At 33.9% G+C, this 23,564-nt stretch overlaps 5 protein-coding genes across 6 annotated transcripts; 3 read left to right on the top strand and 2 right to left on the bottom strand.

The window, feature by feature from the left end:
* Positions 1 to 3,245: 3,245 nt before the first annotated feature.
* On the bottom strand, positions 3,246 to 5,601 carry LOC135840418 (acetyl-CoA acetyltransferase, cytosolic-like). Its single transcript, XM_065356943.1, has 8 exons — positions 5,383 to 5,601; positions 5,146 to 5,267; positions 4,949 to 5,061; positions 4,642 to 4,841; positions 4,341 to 4,570; positions 4,031 to 4,219; positions 3,656 to 3,818; positions 3,246 to 3,491 (listed from the first exon to the last, which is right to left on the bottom strand). Exons 1-8 carry the CDS (start codon positions 5,426 to 5,428, stop codon positions 3,373 to 3,375), a joined length of 1,182 nt encoding a protein of 393 aa, XP_065213015.1. The 5' UTR covers positions 5,429 to 5,601; the 3' UTR covers positions 3,246 to 3,372.
* Positions 5,602 to 8,208: 2,607 nt separating this feature from the next.
* Positions 8,209 to 11,238, top strand: LOC135840240 (mitochondrial intermediate peptidase). Its single transcript, XM_065356672.1, has 11 exons — positions 8,209 to 8,495; positions 8,582 to 8,691; positions 8,773 to 8,925; positions 9,003 to 9,269; positions 9,343 to 9,531; positions 9,610 to 9,745; positions 9,824 to 10,034; positions 10,110 to 10,237; positions 10,319 to 10,540; positions 10,621 to 10,854; positions 10,922 to 11,238. Exons 1-11 carry the CDS (start codon positions 8,328 to 8,330, stop codon positions 11,204 to 11,206), a joined length of 2,103 nt encoding a protein of 700 aa, XP_065212744.1. The 5' UTR covers positions 8,209 to 8,327; the 3' UTR covers positions 11,207 to 11,238.
* A 380-nt stretch (positions 11,239 to 11,618) lies between these two features.
* On the top strand, positions 11,619 to 14,978 carry LOC135840231 (exostosin-1-like). 2 transcript variants are annotated; one of them, XM_065356656.1, is made up of 9 exons: positions 11,619 to 11,795; positions 12,019 to 12,719; positions 12,807 to 13,051; positions 13,125 to 13,326; positions 13,401 to 13,520; positions 13,594 to 13,848; positions 13,923 to 14,192; positions 14,264 to 14,520; positions 14,612 to 14,978. In XM_065356656.1, the coding sequence occupies exons 2-9, from the start codon at positions 12,024 to 12,026 to the stop codon at positions 14,790 to 14,792; spliced, it is 2,226 nt and encodes a 741-aa protein (XP_065212728.1). In that variant the 5' UTR covers positions 11,619 to 11,795; positions 12,019 to 12,023; the 3' UTR covers positions 14,793 to 14,978. The 2 variants fall into 2 exon arrangements, with proteins under 2 accessions (XP_065212728.1, XP_065212727.1); XM_065356655.1 differs by lacking the exon at positions 11,619 to 11,795 and having other exon boundaries at positions 11,802 to 12,719.
* Positions 14,979 to 15,278: 300 nt separating this feature from the next.
* LOC135840232 (uncharacterized) lies at positions 15,279 to 19,146 on the top strand. Its single transcript, XM_065356657.1, has 11 exons — positions 15,279 to 15,571; positions 15,649 to 15,906; positions 15,981 to 16,138; positions 16,212 to 16,359; positions 16,448 to 16,657; positions 16,733 to 16,949; positions 17,024 to 17,178; positions 17,249 to 17,488; positions 17,571 to 17,677; positions 17,761 to 17,902; positions 17,981 to 19,146. Exons 1-11 carry the CDS (start codon positions 15,517 to 15,519, stop codon positions 18,142 to 18,144), a joined length of 1,854 nt encoding a protein of 617 aa, XP_065212729.1. The 5' UTR covers positions 15,279 to 15,516; the 3' UTR covers positions 18,145 to 19,146.
* On the bottom strand, positions 18,598 to 22,091 carry LOC135840235 (glycine receptor subunit alphaZ1-like). Its single transcript, XM_065356666.1, has 7 exons — positions 21,286 to 22,091; positions 20,948 to 21,171; positions 20,791 to 20,873; positions 20,505 to 20,648; positions 20,251 to 20,427; positions 19,940 to 20,118; positions 18,598 to 19,842 (listed from the first exon to the last, which is right to left on the bottom strand). The coding sequence occupies exons 1-7, from the start codon at positions 21,652 to 21,654 to the stop codon at positions 19,648 to 19,650; spliced, it is 1,371 nt and encodes a 456-aa protein (XP_065212738.1). The 5' UTR covers positions 21,655 to 22,091; the 3' UTR covers positions 18,598 to 19,647.
* Positions 22,092 to 23,564: the final 1,473 nt, after the last annotated feature.

The following is a 23,564-nucleotide window of genomic DNA, read 5'->3' as shown; positions in this document are numbered from 1 at the left end:
AACATCATTTGGGAGACCAGGGGGAGGGTTTTCTTTTGAAAAGACGATCATTTAGAAAGATTCTGCACACACATGAAAAATTTTCAATAAATTTACACAGACATCAGTTTTTTATTTTTTATTTTTTATATTTTACCCAACTCCTTACTAAGAGGTTAATATGGTCTGAAGGGGCGAGGAAAGCTTTTTTTTCAATTTGACCTATCGTTAACTTCGGTTGGCGAAATTCGAGTGCATTCCTTTTAATTCAAAAGTAAGTTTTTGACCAACTAATACCTAGGGTAATCCACTTTTATGGTATTTTCTTCTCTTAAGTATAGGTACTGTATGTTTAAAAAAATCGAAGTTTTGAAAGCCACGTACCATTCATTAAATATTGCCAATTAAATTTATAGTGCGGTGGATTTTTCAGAACAATTTAAAATCACACGAGAAAATTAAAAATTTGCCAAGAAAGTCTGAAATGGTTCAAAAGTGATTTTCCTGATTGAATTGTTGAAATAATGAAGTACGCAGTATTACCTATTCGCACTGACTCATTTCGTTTCAAAGCGACAAATCTTGAAAAATGTGAAAATTCACCATAAAAACAACTTCTTTGAATTTTCTGAATTTCCAAAAATTCTTTCAAAAATTAAAATCCTAAAATGGACTTTGGCTTCTAAAATTTTGTCAACAAGGTCTTATAGGATCTTCGACGAAAAAAAATTTCCGAAAGAATGACGTTTAAAATGAATTTTAAGGGTTCAAAGATCAGATTTTTGAAAAAAAAATCATTTTTTGAAATTTAGTCGAAATGGTTGATTTTTTGTCAGAGTGGGTCACATATGACTTTCGTTTATCTCAAACGGGTCAATTAATATGGTTCACTTGACAATTGTTATATAATGTACATACAAAAATAGGTAGGTATTCACCTAAGGAACCCTCTTGAGGTGTCACACTCCGATTTGAACGGGAACGCGATTTTTGGAAAGAGCATAGTCTAAAACCCCCAAAACCAAATTTTCAGCTGCCCAAGTTCATTTTTCGATTTTTGGCGAATTTTTGAGAATTCAAAATTGACTGTTTTTGGCAATTTATGCTTTTTTTTATAAAAGTACGTACTTGATCAGTAAAAATGGTCAAAATAAGTCCCAAAACTAATATTAATTACACTCAAATCCAAATTTTACCATTTCCAGCCATTCCGGAGCCTCCAGCGCGATTTTTCAATTTCTCCAGAATTTTGAATTTGCTTCAGAAGGCGTGAATATGAAGTTGGGCAGCTAAAAATCGAGTTGTATATTACACTCGACCTGTTTAATGAGTTTATCCACATTTGAGCCGATTTTGAGAGTGACACCTCAAGAGTGGTTTTTTGAGGTGTCACGCTCGCTCCAAAACGACTGGAAATGGTAGAATTTGGGCTCCGAGGGTTAGTTCTTGAAGAAATACAGCGATTTGCATGAATTTCGAAAATATCCACACAAACGGGAAACTTGATTTTTTGGATGTTTTAATTTTGAAAAAAGCTGGTCAAAAAGCCACTTTTGAGGTGTCACACTCAAAATCGGCTCAAATGTGGATAAACTCGTTAGACAGGCCGAGTGTAATGTATAACTTGATTTTTAGCTACCCAACTTCATATTCACGCCTTCTGGAGCAAATTCAAAATTCTGGAGAAATTGAAAATCGCGCTGGAGGCTCCAGAAGAGCTGGAAATTGTAAAATTTTGATTTGGGGGGTTAGTTACTGACAATATACAGCGATTGGCGCAAATTTCAAAAATGTCCTCACAAACGGTTATCTTTTGATTTTTTGGATTTTTTAATTTTAAAAAAAGCTGGTCAAAAAACCACTCTTGAGGTGTCACTCCCAAAACCGGCTCAAATGTAGATGAACTCGTTGAACAAGTCGAGTATAACACACAACTCGATTTTCAGCTGCTCAACTGCATGTTCACGCCTTCTGGAGAAAATTCAAAATTCTGGAGAAATTGAAAAATCATGCTGGAGGCTCCAGAATGGCTGGAAATTGTGAAATTTGGATCTGGGGGGTTAGTTTTGGACAAAATACAGCGATTCGCGTGAATTTCGAAAATATCCACACAAACGGGAAACTTTTGATTTTTTGGATTTTTTAATTTTGAAAAAAGTTAGTCAAAAAGCCACTTTTGAGGTGTCACTCCCAATATCGGCTCAAATGTGGATAAACTCGTTAAACAGGTCGAGTGTAATATACAACTCGATTTTTAGCTGCCCAACTTCACATTCACGCCTTCTGGAGCAAATTCAAAATTCTGGAGAAATTGAAAAATCGCGCTGGAGGATCCAGAATCGCTGGAAATGGTGAAATTTTGATTTGGGTAATTAATATTAGTTTTGGGACTTATTTTGACCATTTTTATTGATCAAGTAAGTACTTTTTTTTAAAAAAAAGCATAAATCGCCAAAAACAGTCAATTTTGAATTTTCAAAAATTCGCCAAAAATCGAAAAATGAATTTGGGCAGCTGAAAATTTGGTTTTGGGGTTTTAGACTATGCTCTTTTCAAAAATCGCAGTCCCGTTCAAATCGGAGTGTGACACCTCAAGAGGTTCCCTTGTTAGGTGAGTTGATTTCCAAATAACTTTTCATGAACTGTGTACGAATAGTGTTTGAAATTGTCTCCAGTGTCCAAAATTAGAGCAGTAAACAGTACATGATAAATTAAAGCGATGACTAAAAATTTCAGGAGCTCTCTTTATCTTTTCCCAAGACCTGGGTTTTCTCTTCACTGTCTTAATTACAAATACACGTGGGTTCCTCTATCCAAGGACATGGCACGCTTTAAAAATGAACTTAATACTTTCTACTTTCAGGAGTTTCTAGTTTCATTTAGGATTTCTGTAGCCTCTTACGCTAATAATTCTATCACATAAAGAAATACTGTACGAACCCATCTTTGTAGAATGATGAAAAATAGTAATTTACCTATCTACCAAAAATCAGAAGAAATGTACCGGTCATTTCAGCAACTTTACTTATAGATTTTTCGTAGATTTAATGCTAATAGTTATTTTCATTGGTGCCAACCTTTACGAAACTTTTCGTTTTTAATTAATTTATTTTAAACGAGGTACGTAGGTACGAATAAGTACCCATTAAAATGTTGTAAAGATGATAAATTGATTAGCATTTTCAAGTATACCAACGTGAGATGAATAGGTAACCAAGGAACAGACGATTTTATAATTAAATCGTTGATTTAGGCAATAAAAAAGATTGTTAATCGGACGAGGTTTTATTAACATTTTCAAGTGAACAATAAAAAATAGTCATTTTAAAACTATAATATAGGTATACATCATGCATTCAATCAGTAAATAGATAGGTTTATACGTATGAATAATTAATATCTTTCTACAGCAATAGCGATTCCTTGTCCGCCGCCGATACATAACGCAGCAACTCCTTTTTTACCACCGGTTTGTTCCAATGCACTCAGAAGTGTGACCAAGACACGAGTACCTGGAAAAGTTATTTTATAGATTATAAAAACTTATTGTTAAAAGATCAAAGTACTTGTAAAAATGTTAGTAGGTACATCACATCCAGAATTTCTTCTCAACAAACCAAGCAAATAATTAGGGAAGCCTACTAAATTGCTAACTTTAATTTACTTAATCACATACCCGAAGCACCTAGTGGGTGTCCAAGCGCCACAGCACCTCCAAATATATTAACTTTGTCCGGATTCAGACCGAGTTCCTTCAATATCACGATTGAGTGTGCAGCATAAGCTTCGTTGATTTCATAAATATCCACTTCATCTTTGCTCCATCCTATTTTTGCCAGCTGAAACAGGAAATTAGATCATTACCATGATTATAGAGCCCAGAGGAAATTTCTTATCAATGTTTCAAGTTCATTGCCTAATTAGTCGATTGTGTTTTTTTTATTGTAGAGATGTTCAAATTAGTCATTTTATAATAAATATGATAAAGTAGGGTATGGTTCATGCATTGCATAATAAAGTACCGAAGACAATGTTATTGATTCACACTCACCAAAGACTGAATAGCTTGGATAGGAGATAATCCCATGAGAAGAGGTGCTAGTCCAATTCTGGTAAACCCTACAAATTTAGCTAAAGGAGATAAACCTCGACGATCAGCTTCGGATTTTTGCATTAGAACAACAGCAGCAGCTCCGTCATTTATTCCGGAAGCATTACCAGCCGTCACAGTGCCACCATCCTTTGAAAAATTTCAAGTTCAAAGTCAAACAAAATTAACAAATCGTGAATTGGAAATGGATACTGAAGAAACAGAAGTTTATGATTAGCGCTCTAACACACAAAAAAGGACTATCACATACTTTTTTGTAAGCGGGTTTCAATTTTCGAAGAATATCTAAAGTAGAACCAAATTTTGGGTATTCATCGGTGTCCACCACTATTTCTTCTTTTCCTTTTCTAATAATCACCGGTACAATTTCTTTTTTAAATTTTCCACTTTTAATAGCGTCTTCAGCTCTTTGCTGTGAATTTAAAGCCTGTTTATCCTGTTCCTCTCTCGATACGTTGTACTTTTCAGCAACGTATTCGGCTAAAATAAAAATATCGCAATTAAATTTATTTTCTGTTCAAAATTGATTCCAACGAGTAAATTTCACTCACCAGTATCACCCATAAGACAGTTATGAAAAGCGTCGGATAATCCATCCTTATACACGGTATCACTTAACTGAAAATCTCCTGCTTTTATTCCAGGTCTGAGATAAGCTGTATGTTGAGCTTGGCTCATACTTTCTTGACCTCCACAAACAACGATTTTTGAAATACCTCCCAATATATGAAGATAACCGTCACCGACTGATCTAAATTTTTAATTAAAAATATGAATGGCATTATAGGTGCATACATGAGAGGAAATTTTTTTTTCATATTGAAATGATGAATTGAAAGTGTCTAAATTTGAACTTACTGCACTCCTGATCCGCATAATATGTTTAAGCCATATGCTGGTACTGTATTGGGAAGTCCGGCTTTGAGAGCAGCTTGTCTAGCAGGATTTTGTCCCTGACCTGATGTGAGAACCTATAACGATAAATTTATTTTATATCTTATTTTATCGAAGTGAAAAATTCACTTAAAAAAAAAAAAAATGCTCCAGATTTTTACCTGTCCTAAAATTACTTCCGATACATCTTCGGGTGCTATGCTGGCTCGATCCAATACTTCTTTAATAACAACTGCTCCCAATTCATGAGCTTTCAGCTCCGAAAGACAGCCTTTAAAATTTCCTATAATTTAAAAAAATCAAATAAATAATATTTTTTTAAAAAAATTATCGAGCAGTGTGACTCGAAAAGAATGCATTATGTAGTGCAATTAAGTAGAGGTAGGTAAAGTACTCACCGATCGGGGTTCTTGCAGCAGAGACAATTACAATATCGGTACTCATTTTGGGAAATTTTTGAAAAGAAAACAGTTACTTAAAAGTTGATTGAAAAAATTCAACGTAAGATATAATATTTTCCTACAACTGAAATGGATCACTTAGTTAACTGGATCTAAAATCTTTAAAAGAATCATCCGATGGTAGTCGATCACTGAATGAAAAAGCGCGAAATGTGGTAGGTATATTTATATGTATTATGCAGGAGGCAAGTAAATGACCGTAAGTATTTCGTTTCGCGTTTTTCCGCGTCGAGGCGTGTTAGAAAATTTGCCTCACTTCACCCCACCTTCCAACAAATTAACGTTCTTCAAAAAATCACATATCACATGCAACAATGCTACCAAGTTACAAAGTTATAGATTAATGAAATCTTTTTTAAATAATTGATGTTGGGGAAAGAAGGCTTCCTTTTTTACTCAAAGACGACGCTATTCTTTCTTTCTTTCTTTCTTTCTTTTTTTTTTTAGAGCTTGTATGGTGAAGATCATGGTTACTCTTTTGAGATTGTCTTTCTCTGCACCCTTAATGCCCTATTTTGATGAACCGTTTAGAATGAGAGCATAAGCTCTCCTCACCTTGGTCTAACACAACACTTGACAATTGACCATTTTTTGAATTCATGCAATGCGATGATCGTGTCTTTTGGGTGCGGCATTGTAGTCCGGCATATGACAATAGGAGTAATTGCACCCCCCCCCCCCGCCGATCCTCCGGGACAACTTTTTTCTTAAAGGGGACATCCTAAGGAACATTTTTAAGCAAACTTGCGCAAAGAAAAGTTGACCTTACATACAAAATGGCGGCCATTTTGATTGACAGGTCAGCCGAAATCGCAGATTTTGCGTTTCATTTCAACATAGGACTCGCACGAAATTTTTCAAACCTTACAAAGGTAGATCAAAAGATCATGCAAAAATTCATCACCTGTCAAACTTTCAAGTGCTAAAGTGCGTTTTTCGATTTTTGGTGGATTTTTGAAAATCCCATTTAGGCCAAAAATGGGGAAAAAAATCAAAATTTTACCAAATTGACCAAGAAAGCTGAAATTTAGGATATACCCTATTTTCAACATGCCGAATCGATTGGAAACGGTTTCAACCCGTTTTGAGCAGTTCTGGAGGCTCCAGCAGATTTTTGAAACTCGAAATTCCCACAAAATTCTATCAAAATGGAGTTGTAAAGCTGAAATTTATTCTAAAATCTAATTTCAATACGCTACGAAGTACCTACTGCAGGTGAATTTCAAGTCGTCTTGGAGCCTCCAGCGACTTTTTGAAAATTCCTGAAGCCTCCAGCAGATTTTTGAAACTTGAAATTTCCCCAAAATTTCATCAAACTGAGATGGAGAGTCGAAATTCATTCTGCAAACTAATTTCAATAAGCTGCGAAGTTGACTGCTGGTGGATTTCAAGTCGTTTTAGAGCCACCAGCGACTTTTTGAAAGGTTATATGGCGTTTTTTTTTTTTTTTGGAAAATTGAAATTTCCTAAAAGTAGGTGGAAGCTTCAAAACCATTTGAAACCAACATAAAGTCTGTGAAGTAAATTTCAACTTGCCAACTCCATTTGATAAATTAATGTTACGGGAATTTCAAGTTTCAAAAATCTACTGGAGGCTCCAGTAATTTTCAAAAAAGTCGCTGGAGGCTCTAAAATGACTTGAACTCGCCTGAAGTCGTCTTCAGAGGGTGTTAAAATTGGAGTGTACAGTAAATTTTAGCTTTCCATCTCCATTTGATGATATTTTGTGAAAATTTTATATTTCAAAAATCTGCTGGAGGCATCAGGAATTTTCAAAAAATCGCTGGAGGCTCCAAAACGACTTGAAATTCACCTGCAGTACTTCGTAGAGTATTGAAATTAGTTTTTAGAATAAATTTCAGCTTTTCAACTCCAAAACTCCAATTTGATGAAATTTTGTGGGAATTTCGAGTTTCAAAAATCTGCTGGAGGCTCCAGAACTGCTCAAAACGGGTTGAAACCGTTTCCAATCGATTTGGCATGTCGAAAATAGGGTATATCACAAATTTCAGCTTTCTTGGTCAATTTGGTAAAATTTTGATTTTTTTCCCCCTCATTTTTGGCCAAAATATGATTTTCAAAAATTCACCAAAAATCGAAAAACGCACTTTAGCACTTGAAATTTTGATAGGTGATGAATTTTTGCATGATCTTTCGATCTACCTTTGTAAGGTTTGAAAAATTTTGTGTGAGTCCTATGTTGAAATGAAACGCAAAATCTGCAATTTCGGCTGATCTGTCAATCAGAATGGCCGCCATTTTGTATGTAAGGCCAACTTTTTTTGCGCAAGTTTGCTTTAAAATGTTCCTTAGGATGTCCCCTTTAAGAAAAAAGTTGTCCCGGAGGATCGGCGGAGGGGGGGTGCAATTACTCCTATTGTCATATGCCGGACTATTGTGCTCGAAGAACGTTTTGTAATCTTATTTAAAATTTGTATTATGTACGAGTATAATGTAACCGGTCAGTTCATTTTTTAGCGCCGCATTTTAAACAGTGCAGCTGACAAGCATATTTGCAGGAAGTTATAGTTGCCTACTCTAGTCAGCCACAGGGTGTAAAAAAAATGAACTGATCAATGATCATAGCGAGCGAAAAAATCGTAACTCGTGTTTTTCAATTAAATAAATTAAATGCATTTAAATGTTTGCAAACGATTTTAAAAAATAATGAGAACTTGATTGTGACTTTTGATGTTAATTTTAGCGCTTAAATAATTACCAATTTTTGAATTTTGATTTTTTCGCAAATGCACCACCTGCAAATTAGTGATAAGGTGTTATCAGTAGTCTCTCTCGTAAAAATTACACAAAAATTTTGAAGTTCAATCAAAAGTGTAAATTAAAAAATATGTTGGAAATTAAGTGAATTAAAACTCATCAACATGATTGTAAAAGCTGTACAGCATATAAATTTCAACTCCCAACTACTTCAACGGTGTAAACTATGTCGGCGATTGGTTTCAACTTGGTCTCCTTTAGCCGTAGCCTTCAATACAAAACCTACCGAGCGAGCTGATTTTCAATCTTTGTTGCAGCCATCTGCTACTCAGGTTGATATTAGCATTGAATAAAACGAATCGGAATTTTGTTATGGATTCTTATTATATTTGTACTTCCATTTTCTCGTAATTTGCAGGGTTTATTTGGTATTCCATCTTTGGTATCGTACCCGGGAGTATACGCTCTGAAAGAAAGAGGTATCGCCGAATCAGATAAACTTCTGGATGAATGCTGTGATAAAAACCGGTAGGTATTTGGTTTTATCAAATCCCTTATTAATTGTGTAATTTTTTTGAAATCGTGAGCTAATATGTTGCACTTTTTCAGAACCAGGAAATTAGTACAAGTATTCGATGATTTATCCGATAGTATATGTAGGGTGGCAGATTTATGCGAATTTATTCGTATAATGCACCCAGAGGCGGAGTTTTGTTACGCTGCAGAAGATGCGTGTATAGTAATGAGCGGTATTGTTGAAAAGTGAATATTTCGTTGATGTATTTTTCTTTGCTATAAGTTGATATTAATCGCGGTTAAAAAATTATCTGCGCATTTAGATTGAACACCAATAAAGAGCTGTATGATTGCATCAAAGAAGCAGCAGAACATGGTGACAAATTTCCCATGACTGATGAAGAAAAGCACGTCATCGATTTATTTATTTTCGATTTCGAGCAATGTGGTATTCACCTACCCGAAAAAGATAGGACTGCTGTTGTTCATTACAATGACAGCATTTTACAGTTAGGACAAAAGTTCATGCACCGTGCATCTCAGTCAAGAACAATTGATAAAGATATTATTCCTCCATCATTACAGCAGTAGTATGTAATATTTTACGGATAATCCGATAATTATAACAATTGACGCGTGCTAAATATTGTGTTTTCATTTCAGTTACAGCGTTAATCAGGAAGGCAAATTAATCGTTCACGGATATTCTGATATAACAGATGAGTTTGGTAGAGAGATGGCTTACAAAATCTATCTAGCTCCCAGCGCTGCTCAAAGTGATCTATTAGATGAAATATTGACCTATAGACATAAATTGGCACAAAAATGTGGGTTTCCCACCTACGCTCATAGGTAAAGATTTTTTCGTGTTTTTTTTTCGTTGGTCTTTGACGCGTTTGGCTTTTATAATATTTATTCTTCGATGTTTAGAGCGCTTCGAGGTAGTACCGCTGAAACACCCGAATTTGTACATGAATTTTTGAATGGTCTTAATAAAGAACTTAAAGACAAAGTTAACGAAGATTTCGACTTAATGCGAAAAGAAAAAGCATCCGAATCTAATCGAGTAGGTTTTCGGAATCAAATATGATTGTTTAAAAAGATCTATCATTCTAGTTGTGAAAAAATTAATTTGTATTTTCAGAGTCTCGCAATGTGGGATGTGCCGTATTATACATCGAAGTTGAAACGTAAATGTTTGAAATCCGATTCCAGAGCGTACTCTCCGTATTTCTCTCTTGGCGCATGTATGGACGGTCTTAATAACTTATTCAATAATTTATTTTCAATTTCGTTGGTTGAGGAGAAAATGAAACACGGCGAATCATGGTCACCAGACGTGTACAAATTGGCTGGTAATTTTCTTATACTGTTTGTTAATAGGACATAAGACTATTTTCCGGATACTATTATTTGTTTCAACTTTTTAGTAAAACATTCAGAAGAAGGTTTATTAGGTTACATTTATTGCGATTTTTACGAACGTCCAGAAAAACCATATCAAGATTGTCATTATACTATTCAAGGCGGTAGACGTCTTTCTGACCAATCTTATCAAGTAGGTAATGTTAATGTTATTAATGATCGAATAATTAATTTTTGATGATTGATTCTAATGTACAAATTTTCTCAATGCTAGAATCCAATTGTGGTGGTCGTTCTAAACCTACCAAAACCGTACGGTGATACGCCATGTCTATTAACTCCGGGTATGGTTGAAAATCTTTTCCACGAAATGGGACATGCGATTCATTCGATGTTAGGTAGAGCAGAATATCAACACATAACTGGTACGAGATGTGTCACTGATTTCGCCGAAGTACCTTCTGTTTTGATGGAATATTTCGCTTCCAACATCGACGTAAGTGTTTTCAAAATTATGAAATAGTCTGGTTAAAGTAACAGGTATGGGTTTTCAAAGTTGTTTATAATTCAATTTAGGTTCTGAAAACGTTTGCAAAACATTATAAAACCGAGGAACCAATACCTGACGAAATGTTGACTCAACTGTGTGAGTACAGAAATAAGTTCGTGGCATCAGAATTACAGGGCCAGATTTTCTATTCGATGTTAGATCATTCTTATCATACTCAAGATACAGCTCCAGGGCGAACAGCTGAAATTTTAGCAGATGTTCAATCGACATATTATCCCGTCCCATTCGTTGAAAATACGGTAAGTCCGTTCACGTCCGTAGTTCCTACCAAATGAGAATATGCTTACGTCTTGGAATGTGTTTCAGGCATGGCACTTGAAGTTTTCACATCTTATAGGATACGGTGCAAAATATTACTCATATTTGATGTCAAGGGCCATCGCGTCGTCCATTTGGCAGACGTATTTCCGTAATAATCCGTTTGATAGTAAAATGGGTGAAAAATATCGACGTGAATGTTTAGCTCATGGTGGCGGTAAACCACCCAGACGTCTAGTCAAAGATTATTTGAATAAAGAAATAACTCCTAAAGGACTAACAGAATCATTAGTCAATGAAATCAATGTACATTATGATAAAAAATCTTGGTAATGTTATTAAATATATGAGCGATGTCTTTTTAATGCATTTTGTTTCATTTGAAATTATGAATGAAGGCAATACCTAGGTAAGTAGGTTCAATTCAATGGTTCATCAAATTGAACGTGGGTTGCGTAACATTTCAATTTTCATTGTTGTCAACTTTTCAATTATTGTCAACTGTGTACTTCGTAAAAGAATCCCCCAAAAATTATTTAGCGAGCTGCAGCAATATTGCAGCATTAAAAATAAAAATGTCAAAAAAATAAAAAAATTCAAAATTTGAACAACACTGGAAAATTCAACCAATAAACATCCAGATTTTAGTTATCAATTTCAATATCGACCAATCACGAACGAGGTCAACTGTGTTATACTGTTATTAGGGTACATGATCGACGTCAGTCATTTTGGTTGTCTCACGTCGTTGTGTACAATGCATCGATAGTAAATGTGGTATAAGTGTGGGTGAGACTTACTCACACTTATACAACATTTACACGCGAGACAACCAAAATGGCTGACGTCGATCATACCCAATGTACAGTACCCTCTGTTATTGAAAATTGAGTGATAAGCAAAGTGATCAAAATAGAAGAAGGTATTATGCATTTATTATTATATAGATTAGATTCATAGATTCCGAATCGGTTTTATCGAATTTCCTAATTGAATTATGATTAAAACAATCAATTTTAGTAATGATGTGACGTGAAACAGTGCCGTTGAGTGTCTTGTGTTTAATCAATTTAATTTTGCACGCGAAGCTACATATTTAAGAAATGAAGACGTATTTGTTATATTGATTTATTTTTACATCCTAGGAATCATGCGAGCAAAAAAAAGGTTTTCGTTGATATTCTTCTGCATTGTGTTGTTTCTCTACTTTTATGCAAATAGAGAAGTTCTGAAAAAAGAAGAACTACCCATCCTTCTTCATGAAGAATTACCCTCGTATTTTGATTCATGGATACACGAATTAAGTCAGACTAATCCTGAAATAGGCCCATCGCTAGCGTTAAGAAGTCATAGTGATATTCCTGATGGTGATTCCAGAAAATCTAATTTTCAATCCGCAATAACTAAAAAATGCCGAATGGAAACTTGCTTTGATTTCTCCAAGTGCCGAAATGGTTTCAAGGTTTATATTTATCCAGAAGTTGACGTCGAAGAAAATGAAGTCCGGAGCGCCTTGTATCAAAAAATTATAGACGTGGTTAATGAGTCAAGATATAATACGAGTGATCCAAATGATGCCTGCTTGTTCATTACTACCATCGATACGCTGAGCAGAGATCGTGGTTCGGACGATTATGTGACTAACGTTCCATTAAAACTCAGATCTCTAAAATATTGGAATGGTGGCAGAAATCATTTGATTTTTAATCTGTATTCTGGAAGTTGGCCACATTATGTTGAAGATGATTTGGGTTTCGACTCAGGAGAAGCTATTTTAGCGAAAGCCAGTATGTCAGTCACGACAATGAGACCGGGATTTGATATCTCTATTCCATTGTTTCCAAAAGTAAATTATTTATCAGATATCTCGCTCATATTTCGTATTTTAATTTTGATAGTTTCTTTAAATTGTCGATTTCAATTTTTTTTTCAGACTCATCCCAAACGTGGAAGAGAGCAGGGTGCGATGAAAGAAAACAAATTCCCAGTCAACAAAAAATACTTATTAGCTTTCAAAGGAAAACGATATGTTCATGGAATTGGTTCAGATACTCGAAACTCTCTACATCACTTGCATAATGATAAAGATGTAATTATGTTAACCACTTGTCAGCATGGAAAATATTGGGAGAAGTGGAAAGACGAAAGATGTGACGAAGATAATGCGCTATACAGCAAGTAATAAGAAATGAATTTCGGTTGCAAAAGTATTTTTAACAGAACTGCTATTTAACATTATTTACTCTCGTAGGTACGACTACCAACTACTTTTGCTGAATTCTTCGTTTTGCCTTATACCAAGAGGTCGACGATTAGGGACTTTCAGATTTTTGGAAGCTTTACAAGCTGGATGTATTCCAGTTTTACTTTCCAACGGGTGGGCATTACCATTTGAAGAAGTGATTGACTGGAGTAAAGCTGCTATTTTGGCCAATGAACAACTGCTATATGAGGTAATCATAAAATAGCATCGTTCAAATTGAAATTTTAATACAGTTTTATAATATATAATATATTTTTTTATTAGTTACCAGATATTGTTCGTTCGATTTCGGAGTCGAAAGCTTTCATATTTCGTCAACAGACACAAATTTTATGGGAGCAGTATTTTTCTTCAATTGAGAAAATTGTTTTTACCACTTTTGAGGTATATTTTGTGGAGTTTTTCCTCGTATTGAGTTACCTTCTTATTTTTCAAAAATATGTACATTATATTCTAGATCATTCGTCAGAGATTACCTACTCAACAATTTCACGATGGATTAGTGTGGAATACATCTCCTGGAGCATTACTCACCCAAAATAATTTATCGGATTCTTTACGACATTATCCGTTCCATTACGACATATACGGTATCAGTCCTCAAGATGAGTTTACTGCCATAATATATTCTCAAATGTCTCACTCAGTAACAGGAAATTCACCTATTTACCGTTTGCTGCGTAGTATTGCCAGAAGCCAATATGTTACAGAAGTATGTAATTGGTTTCTGCCGCATTCGTCTCACTCGCATGTTTAAAATTGACGATATTTCTGTTTATTTTCTAGATAATTGTTATATGGTGTAATGATAAAGTAACTCCCCAACAAGTACGCTGGCCTTCATTTTCTCGAATACGGTTCACGATAATTCACAGCCCGGGAGTAATGCAACGGTTTCGACTGTTCAAAGAAATCCATACAGAAGCTATTTTGTCATTAGATGAAGACGTTGTTCTAACCACCGACGAAATTGATTTTGCTTTCCAAGTCTGGAAAGATTTCCCGGATCGCATTGTAGGGTATCCGGCCAGGTCTCATTATTGGGATGAATTCAAAGTAATTTGCAAATTTTTTAACGTAAAAATCCCGTTCTTATGATTTATTAAAATTGTTTTCTTTATTTGTAGAATAACTGGGGATACACATCAAAATGGACAAATGATTATTCAATTGTATTAACAGGAGCTGCATTTTATCACAAGTATTACAATTACCTATACACCGAATGGCTAGGTCCAACGATGTTAAAAACAGTTGAACAATCGAATAATTGCGAAGACATTTTGATGAATTTTCTCGTGAGCCATGTTACTCGACAATCTCCTATAAAAGTTACTCAAAGGAAACATTACAAAGAACAGTCAGCTACTCGTACTTTCTCAAGGTACTGATAATCGAAGAATAGCAAACGATTCAAATGCGTGTGTATGTGTGTTTCCTAATTGTGCGATTTTTGCCAATTAAAAATGTTACAGGTCTCCGTGGAATGATCCGGATCATTTTACTCAGCGGCAAGTTTGCTTGAATACTTTTGTTGCGTTATTTGGATATATGCCACTAGTCAGATCTAATTTGAGATTAGATCCAATTTTATTCAAAGACCCGGTCTCTAATCTTCGTAAAAAATATCGTCAGATTGAACTGGTGGAGAGTTGATTGGACTAGCCTATTTTGTTTTTATCTCTGTTATTGTGATCAATTTTTTTATTTCATTTTTCAACTTTTTATAGTGCATTTTTATTGCATAGTATTATTATTTTGTTTTTCATCATTTTATTTACAATTAATCTAGTCAATGTGGTAGTATTTTTATTCAAAATAAAGACTGAGATGTTTGCTATATTTTTTATGTTTGTACTTTGTAGGCTATTCTTCCACTCTCAGTCTCATCTGCATCATCGACTGAATATATTGTATTCTTTGAAGTGAATTTATTCTGTGTGAAAAGGTTGACTAAGTTTCTACTCATAAAATCAATAGAATAATCATTACAACAAGGTAAAAAATTTCCATTCCATCGCGGTTCTTTTTCCGTCATCTGTATCTTTACAGCCTTACTGACAGATGAGAATTTTTGATGCGCGCGCAAAGTAGTGAACACTGCGACAGTTTTATGGGCGTTGACAAATTTGAAATTACTCATCATAATTCATAATAAACAAACGCTAAATTCCTTTTTTGAAAATTAAAATGTGCTTATATTAAAATTTTATTGATTGATGGTAAAGAAGTGTTGTGTGTGTTTGTAATTTTCAATTTAATATAATGTGCTCTATTTGTGATAGGTACATATTTTATAGAATTAATGAAGTCATCTTCATAACTACATAGCACACCTCTCATGTAAGAAATAAGGGAAGACACCTGTTGAAGTATTCTTATGCGATCAGCAGTTATGCTCAAGTATTTTGTATTACTGTTCATTTTCTATTGTGGTAAGTGTGTCTGTGATTGCCGTCGGCAAAATATGTCTTGTTTATTAATCGTCTCATCAAATGATTTATTTTGATAGGCTATGTTGAACCAGCCGAAAGAAGCTCTCTATCATGCACCATTCCACCTGTCGTCAGAGGAAAATGGTTTTCTTGGGAGAGAAAAGAAACATTCACCGAATTCGACGCCAATAGCATGTCTCAAAAAGGTCGATGTATCGACATGAAAGAAGAATTCCACGTGAATTATACATTTGTTTTTTCCAGTGAACAAAATAAATGCTATTATTGTGTCAAGATACTCGTACGAACGGTGAACGTTTTGGAAAAAATTGAGAGTAAGTTTGATGTTGAATCTTACCGCTCGCATTTTATTTCGCAGATGGTTAACTGAGTATTGTCATATTTTCAGCTGGCTGTATTTCCGTTGCCTCTAACGAACGACCTTCCGTTGATTTAGTGTGTAATTCGTTAAAAGAAGATCAACAGCTAGTTACTTTATTTTCTGAAAATTTTGTTCCTGTTAATTGCCGTTCTAGTTTTGAAGGAGTTTGGCAATTCGCTTATCAAGTAATTTTCTTCTACCTACATGGTTCTAAATCTGGCGTTTGTTTGGTATCAATTTTTTATTTCAATTCTACAGAATCGTTTTCGGTTTGCTGGCGAATGTAATAGCCCCGATGCTCAAATTCGATCATGTCAAGCCGCCGGAACACAGTTTTTAATCACCAATCAAAAGTTTAACATAACTTATAAAAAATGTGATGGAATGAGTGGAACTTCCAATGCAGGTAAGTGGTAATATCACGTGTTTCAGCTACAATGTATGTGTCTTTACTGGAATTGAAATTTTTTCAAAAAATGATTATCATTTTGTAGTGGTGGAATATAGTTGTTTAGGAGATTGGTTTGTTGATAAGAACCACTATATCGCTGTTGCTAATACTAAAGAATCTCGAATTGATGAAAAATACAGATGTTTTTTGAAAAATCGAGACGATGATCTGTACATCGGTGTATCCATAACAGCTGAATGTAATACTCTGAAGTCACCGGAAAACAGCCCTGAAAGATTACGTATTACGCCAGGTAAATTATTTTATAACAATTTTTAGTTGACTTGAATCGAGGAGTAACTAAATAAACAAAATCAATTTTCAACAGTGAAAGCCGAAGTCGTGGAACCAGGCTGTAGGTTACCTCAGAATTTCACTGGTGAATGGGTAAACACAGCGAATATCGATGCCGATGTTAGTATTAATGAAACACATATCGTTGAAACGTGGTATCCTGACGCAGGGCGTTACCGAAAAACCATTTACGTTTGTCAGGAGCAAAGAGATACGCGATTTATGATGGCAAGATTAACCGTTGATGGATGGTTAGTACATATTTTAACGATTTCTTTTTTCCAACTTTGCAAATCATCGTACTAATCTATGATTTTTTCTCTAGCCAAAAAGATTATATATGTTTTGATTTTGTTCCTCGCCACCACAACATTATCAGATATAGAAAAGGATTAGCTGTAATCAAGAATAATTTCCACACTGTCTGTTCTTGGGTACAATTTCCTAATAGAGAAGAATGGAATTACGATTTGTTCCTCGGTTAGTAATATTCTTCTTCTTTAATTCTGATTTTTGAAGGATTTAATTTTAATATAAATATTTATTGCAGCCAAAAACCCGGTACCTGTACCTTGTCCAGTGGCTGGAAAGTATAAATTCAAACAAAGAGGAGACGTTCCATTTGTAACTCGTATTCTTGGTGGTGTTACTCAATCTCCCCGTCCAAATATTTATTGCAAAGAAAATATTTCCGATTTATCGGTTTGCGATACCGAACAAAAAGAAATATGGATTGATGAGAATTACTGTCTCTCTGTCGATCATCGTGGAAGACCGGTCGATATTTACAGTAAGTTCCTTGAATTTCATGAATTTCATAAATGTAATATCTATTTGATATTCAGTTTAAATTCATTCTATTAATTTTTCAGGCGACCCTGATTATAAAATGAAATGTATTGGATATTGGAAAGAAAATTTGAAATCATATTTAATTACTTATGATGAATTAGATGCATTTACCAAATATCGATGTTGGGTTAGTACACTCGATGTCAATATAATTCGATGAAATAATGTTGTTTTTATTTATGATTCATTTTTATAAATAATTAATTACAGCTTTATCAACGATCGGATTTGAATAAATTAATGATGTCACAAGCGATTGGTCCATTTTGTAGTGTCAGACAAGATATTACTAGTTGGAACTATACAGAAGGAGCAGCAGTCGCTTTAGAACTACAGGAATACGAAAGAGAAAGTAAGATTGAAAATAAAATTTACTTTTCAAGCTTGTACTTTTTTGTTTTATTTTCATTTTTTCTTTAATTCATCATAGGGGATCAATGTCCGATGTTTTTTGACGACGGTGCGAATCCTTGGAGAAACTCTGACTATACTGTACAAATTTTAGACGTTGGTGGTGCTATTAATTTATACTCCAAGATCTCAGTTATAACTCTGATATTAATAGGATTAACAAGTTTGTACAATTTAATTTAAATTTCAACTGGGGTTTGACGAATTAGGCTTAGTAAAATTTTGAACCCCAGGGCCCAGTGTACTGTAATTTTTCCACCGTATTTTAAAATTTCTCAGTAGGTACTTAGATAAAAAAGCAACTGAATTACCGTAACTTACTTCATTTTAATTAGTTTATTTCTATAAGATATGTGATCTGAAAAACGACTGGGTTTATTGTTTATGATCAGTAAGTATTATTTATTTTATGAAAAAACGAGCTGTGCTTGTAATATCACGCAAGTGAAAATAGAAATATTTTCATTTTATCAGTGTTCATGATGTTATGTTTTAATTTTTTTTTTTATATGTGATCTATTCAGTTAAGACGTCTTCATAATGACCGTATTTATTCATGTTTGTAAACGTTTTGTAATATTATCGGTATTATGTTTTTTATAATCTCGTCATCTGGCCATTTCCCAATTTTACCAATTTTTAATTTACCATACAATTATGATGTATTATATTGAAAGAGTAGGCCATATCGTGAAAATATTTAGAATCATTGATGTTATACGTATTACGTATCTGTGATGCACAATTTTTCCGTCCTCGAATAATTATTCGACTTTTTTATTTTTGATATTGATAATTATTTAAGTTAAGTTAATGTCCGCCCATGTGCAGCAGTAATTCAAAGACATTATTCGAAAACCACTAGTGATATCATGTAATAGAATCTCGAATGATTTCAATCGTACATAAAACGTTGATTTTTTCACTCCCTTAATTATTTTTTGGCTAAAAGTTGTTTTAGAATAAAGTCTGCATTAGTGTTTTCATGACATTCCAGATACATTTAAGCGATTTTCCCGTAGTGCAACATCTTAAATTTTGAAAATTCGATACGTTATTTTATTTATTATCTGCTGTGAACATACATTATATACTTACGTTTTATACACTTTTAATTGTTAGTTTATACACTTTTTTCAATCTAGTTTTTTTGTACGAACATTTGTAATAAAAATAGAAAATATGTTCTGCGTTGTGTCAATGAAGTGAAACCATTCACATTATTAGACTGGAGTCATTTTAATTAAGAGATGAATCCGAAGAACTAAATAAATATTTGATACTTAATAGCTAGGTGGATTATCGTAGAATATCGTGGAGAAAGAACATAGAATAAAAGTACAGTGATGTAATCAGAATAACGTCTAAAAGGGGAAATATTGGAAGTTCAAGTCTTTAAAGAATACCTATAATTTGCAGGTTTCAGCTTGAAAAATACGTCATCATTTCACCATTACTTACATTATGCTATTTTCTCTGGGTCTTTCTCGTTAGGTTCGAGACAATATACAATATGTGGAAGAAATGCTCGACTTCATAAAATTGTATCTTGATAATATATCTATTATTAGGTTGAATAATGATAATGCACAATTTTGATCGCTCTAATTAAAGGACCTATTTGTTTCACTTTAAAAAATGTAAAACATTGATTATTTAAAACGAAGTGCTGATACGTCTGTTGAATTAAATTTCATCGTCCGGTACTTTGTTTCCATTTATTTCATCTTCTTGTAAATATGTGCTCCAGTACCAAATATTCAATGCTAAGAATAAAGCTGGAAAAAGCAATCTGCAAACTTTGTCAACGTTGTGAGCCATAATATATATCTGTCTGTGGCTGAAATAAGCACGAAGTTTTTCTTTACATGTCTTCGGGTTCTAAATGAAAAGATACAAATTAATTATAATGCGCACAAATGAGAATAATAAGAAGAATCTACAAATAAGTCTTGAACCCGTCTTGAATATAGCATACCTTCGGTTCAGATGTTAGAATACTTTCGTCATCTGGAAATCGACTTACTATATAATTAACGATTGCAAATTCAATTATAGAAGAAAATACGAAAATTGCACAGATTGTCATCCAGATATCTATTGCCTTCCTGTAAGATACTGGCGGCAAAGATGCTTGCGATTGAGAGCTCAAAGTAGCTTTGGAAAAAAATGAACAGGTATGTAATGATTAATATGATTGTATTGTTGAACATTTTTTCAACATGGATGGATACCTAGTTGGATGCTTGAATTTATTTTTAGAGGTACATATAAGTATAATATGCTTACCCATTGTCAGTAATGTTGTTACTCCTAAACCAATTCTAGGCATTATGTCTTTGATTTTGATCCAAAAAGTTACCCAAGATAACACTACAATTAAACCCGATGGAAAGTAGGTGTGTATTAAATGGTAACCTAAACTTCGACGCAGATAAAACACAGCTCTAATACATGAATAAGAACCTGAAAACGTTGATAGTAAAATTTGTGTAATTTAAAAAATTATTTTCTCATTTTTTAAATATTAGGTACCCACTTACCAGTTAGGTAAGGAATTGTACAGATTTGCGTTTCATTGTGTACCGAACGAAATTGAGGCGTCACAATTTTACTATTCTTTGTAAGGAACGTAATTGGAATTTTTGCATCCCATCCGAGCACTAATTCTTTTGTTGTGTACATCACTACCGTTGAATCCACAAATAAGTATAGATAGGTATTTAACCGAAAACAAATCAAAACAAAATATACTATGTAAGACACAGGTGATGAAATTTGTAAGTATGTAAGTAGGTAAATTCGTTGTGCTCTGTAGCATTCACTTACGACTTTCCATTCTCATATCACATTCTTGTGTATCGTGAGGATAGTATGAAAAATCCATCGAACATGTAAGACTTAACGTTAGCCTATCAGCAAATGAGCACAAAGTAGGAAAAAAGTAAATGAGTGACTAGGTAAATATGAATGAGCTAAATCTCACTTGGCTACGTAAACTAATGCTTTATTCGGTAACATCCATAAATAATGATTTGGTATAATTCGTTCGTGAAATACTACTTCTCTAGCATTTTTAAAAACTGTATCAGGTTGCCAAACGTCTTTCAACCAACTAGGGTCTAAAATCAAATAATCGCGAGATGAATTTGGTAAACGGAGTCTATGATCTATCCACGCCACAGTTAAATAAGCGTCGAGACTGTATGTCTGAAAATATTACAATAATTTGCAGATAAAATTTGGCACCAGAGTAATTTGTAATGAAATATCTATTTGTAAAGAAGTTGCTGAAAAAAGAATAAGAACAAATAAGGTACATACCATCGCAGCTTCATTTATGGTATCCAAAGATATAACAGTCAATTGATAAGTAACGATAGCCGGTCGACCACAAATTGTCGGAGGTCTTCTTCTCAAATAATGACTTTTATCCTCCGGTAAAATATCATCAACTTCTAATAACTTATCGCTAGAATTATGAGCCGCTTCCATTAAATTTCCCTTAACATTTTCATTCAAAGTACGTTCGACATAATACGAAAATAATCTGGAAGATTCGTTTCGATATTCTTCGTAAGTTATATTCAGTTGTTTTTCGTCGGAACAATTCACTTTATGTGATTCCAATACATCACACATGCACGATGAAACCGAACAAACGATCGTAAAAAATAAACTTTTAATTTTCATTTTAAAAAGAAATATAAAATAAATAGGTACCTATTAGGTATATTATTTCACACTGTTTGCATCGTTAAAACTCGATAGGTACCTACAGTGATGAGTTCATAAAATTTCAAATATATACAACTCAAACTCTACCAATTGCGAATAAACTGCTAAAAATAAACTGTGAAAATTATTATTTGTAATTTAATTTATTAGATGTAATTCTATTTTTGATTAGGTACATCAACCCGTCAACTAGGGAGGGCATCGTGATAATTTCATGTCGTTAAATAAAGTAGTTTGTAGCGTGCAAATTGACCGCAAGATGTTTACTCGATTTACTGAAACCAACAGAGTTTGGTAAACTACTCGACTGCTCGTGCTAAATCTAATTAAGCAAAAAAAAAACAAAAAAAAACACTACACCGATGAAATGATATAAAGAAACATTAAAAAACACACACATTTCTCTCATTTCAAAAAATTTTATTTTGAAAAAAAATATAGATAAATGTATTTAACTACTTACTTGAGTAACAGGCAACATGTTATAGTTATCTAGTAATTTTTTTTTAGCAACGTTGAAGAAATTAACATTCTTAAAAAAATGTAAAAAAGTTTCTGGTCAAAATTACGATTGATTAAATCTTATTAATGCCTACCCATGCGTGCGCCTCAACAACAACATTAAAATGTTAATAGAATTGCATACTTGGTTCGCCGTAAATCGCATTTTATGGTGTTAATAGAATTGCATACTTGGTTTGCCGTAAACGTGGAAATGATTTATTGAATTCCTTCGTATCAATTTGAATTTTGCATTGAACTAAAAATAAAGTCGGTACTCCGATTTCATTGAATTTTTTTAAACGAGTGTTACGTGGTAATTGTACAAATTGTACCTATATTGTAGAAAATCGTATATTTTCGTTCGTTTCCGTATTTTTCTTATCTTTTAGACTCGTACGTAGGTAACGTTGTATGTGAGCTACGTACTTTGTACATATTGTTATTGTATATTATCGTTGAAGCGGTTGTTTCAATTATGCGTGTATATTTTCGTGTAAAAATACAGTCCACTGTACATACTTTCGTTTATGGTTTATTTATGAGAAACATTTTGGTCCTCCGAGCCGGATACGTTATTCCGGCATAGTTTTCGCGAAATGTTTTCGATTTGTATGATTTTTCGTAATATTCGTTCGTAAAGAAATTGTCGTTTTTCGTTGGTATAACTTGGTAGTTCGTTTCGGTAGTTCGTTGATATGGGTAACGAGACTGCTCAAGAAAAGGCCACTAGGCTTGCGAAGGAAAAAGCAAAGGCCGAAGCAAAGGCCGAAGTGGATAAGGCGACGAATTCAAAACGAAGGATTATTCATACGATTAAAAAGGATTCAGCGGATGTTACTTCGTTGCTCGAGGAGCCCCCATCAAAGCAATTGGTATGTCAACTCGAGGTATTTATTGGTTCGTGGCGAGCATCAATGGTTGAATTAGCTGAGGTAGATGATATTTTATTGAGTTATGTCGATACTAGTCAAGATGCAGATGCGGTTGTTAAGCAAGAAGAAGAGATAATGAAAGATCGAGATGAGCTGAGGCGTTCGTTAAATCTTGCTGTAGCTCAAACAAAAGCAATTTCTGATACGTTACGAGAACCTGTTTCATCAGTCTCATCTCCTGCTCGCCAATCGTTTGGAGCTGCGCCAATGTTCGATTCTGGGTGTACTTCGATTATTCGTTTAAATGACATACCTTTGCCCAAATTCGATGGCACTTATGCCAATTTTCCAGACTGGTATAATGAGTTCGTGAGTACCGTAGACCGAAGTGATCGGTATGACGATACTCAAAGGTTATATTTACTGAAACGTTGCATGATTGGTAAGATGGAAAATTCGTTGAAGGATATTGGAACGGATGGGCAGTTA

The sequence above is a fragment of the Planococcus citri genome, chromosome 3 (assembly GCF_950023065.1).
Source record: "Planococcus citri chromosome 3, ihPlaCitr1.1, whole genome shotgun sequence".
Classification (NCBI taxonomy): domain Eukaryota; kingdom Metazoa; phylum Arthropoda; class Insecta; order Hemiptera; family Pseudococcidae; genus Planococcus; species Planococcus citri.
This window is presented reverse-complemented; position numbering and strand designations above follow the sequence as displayed.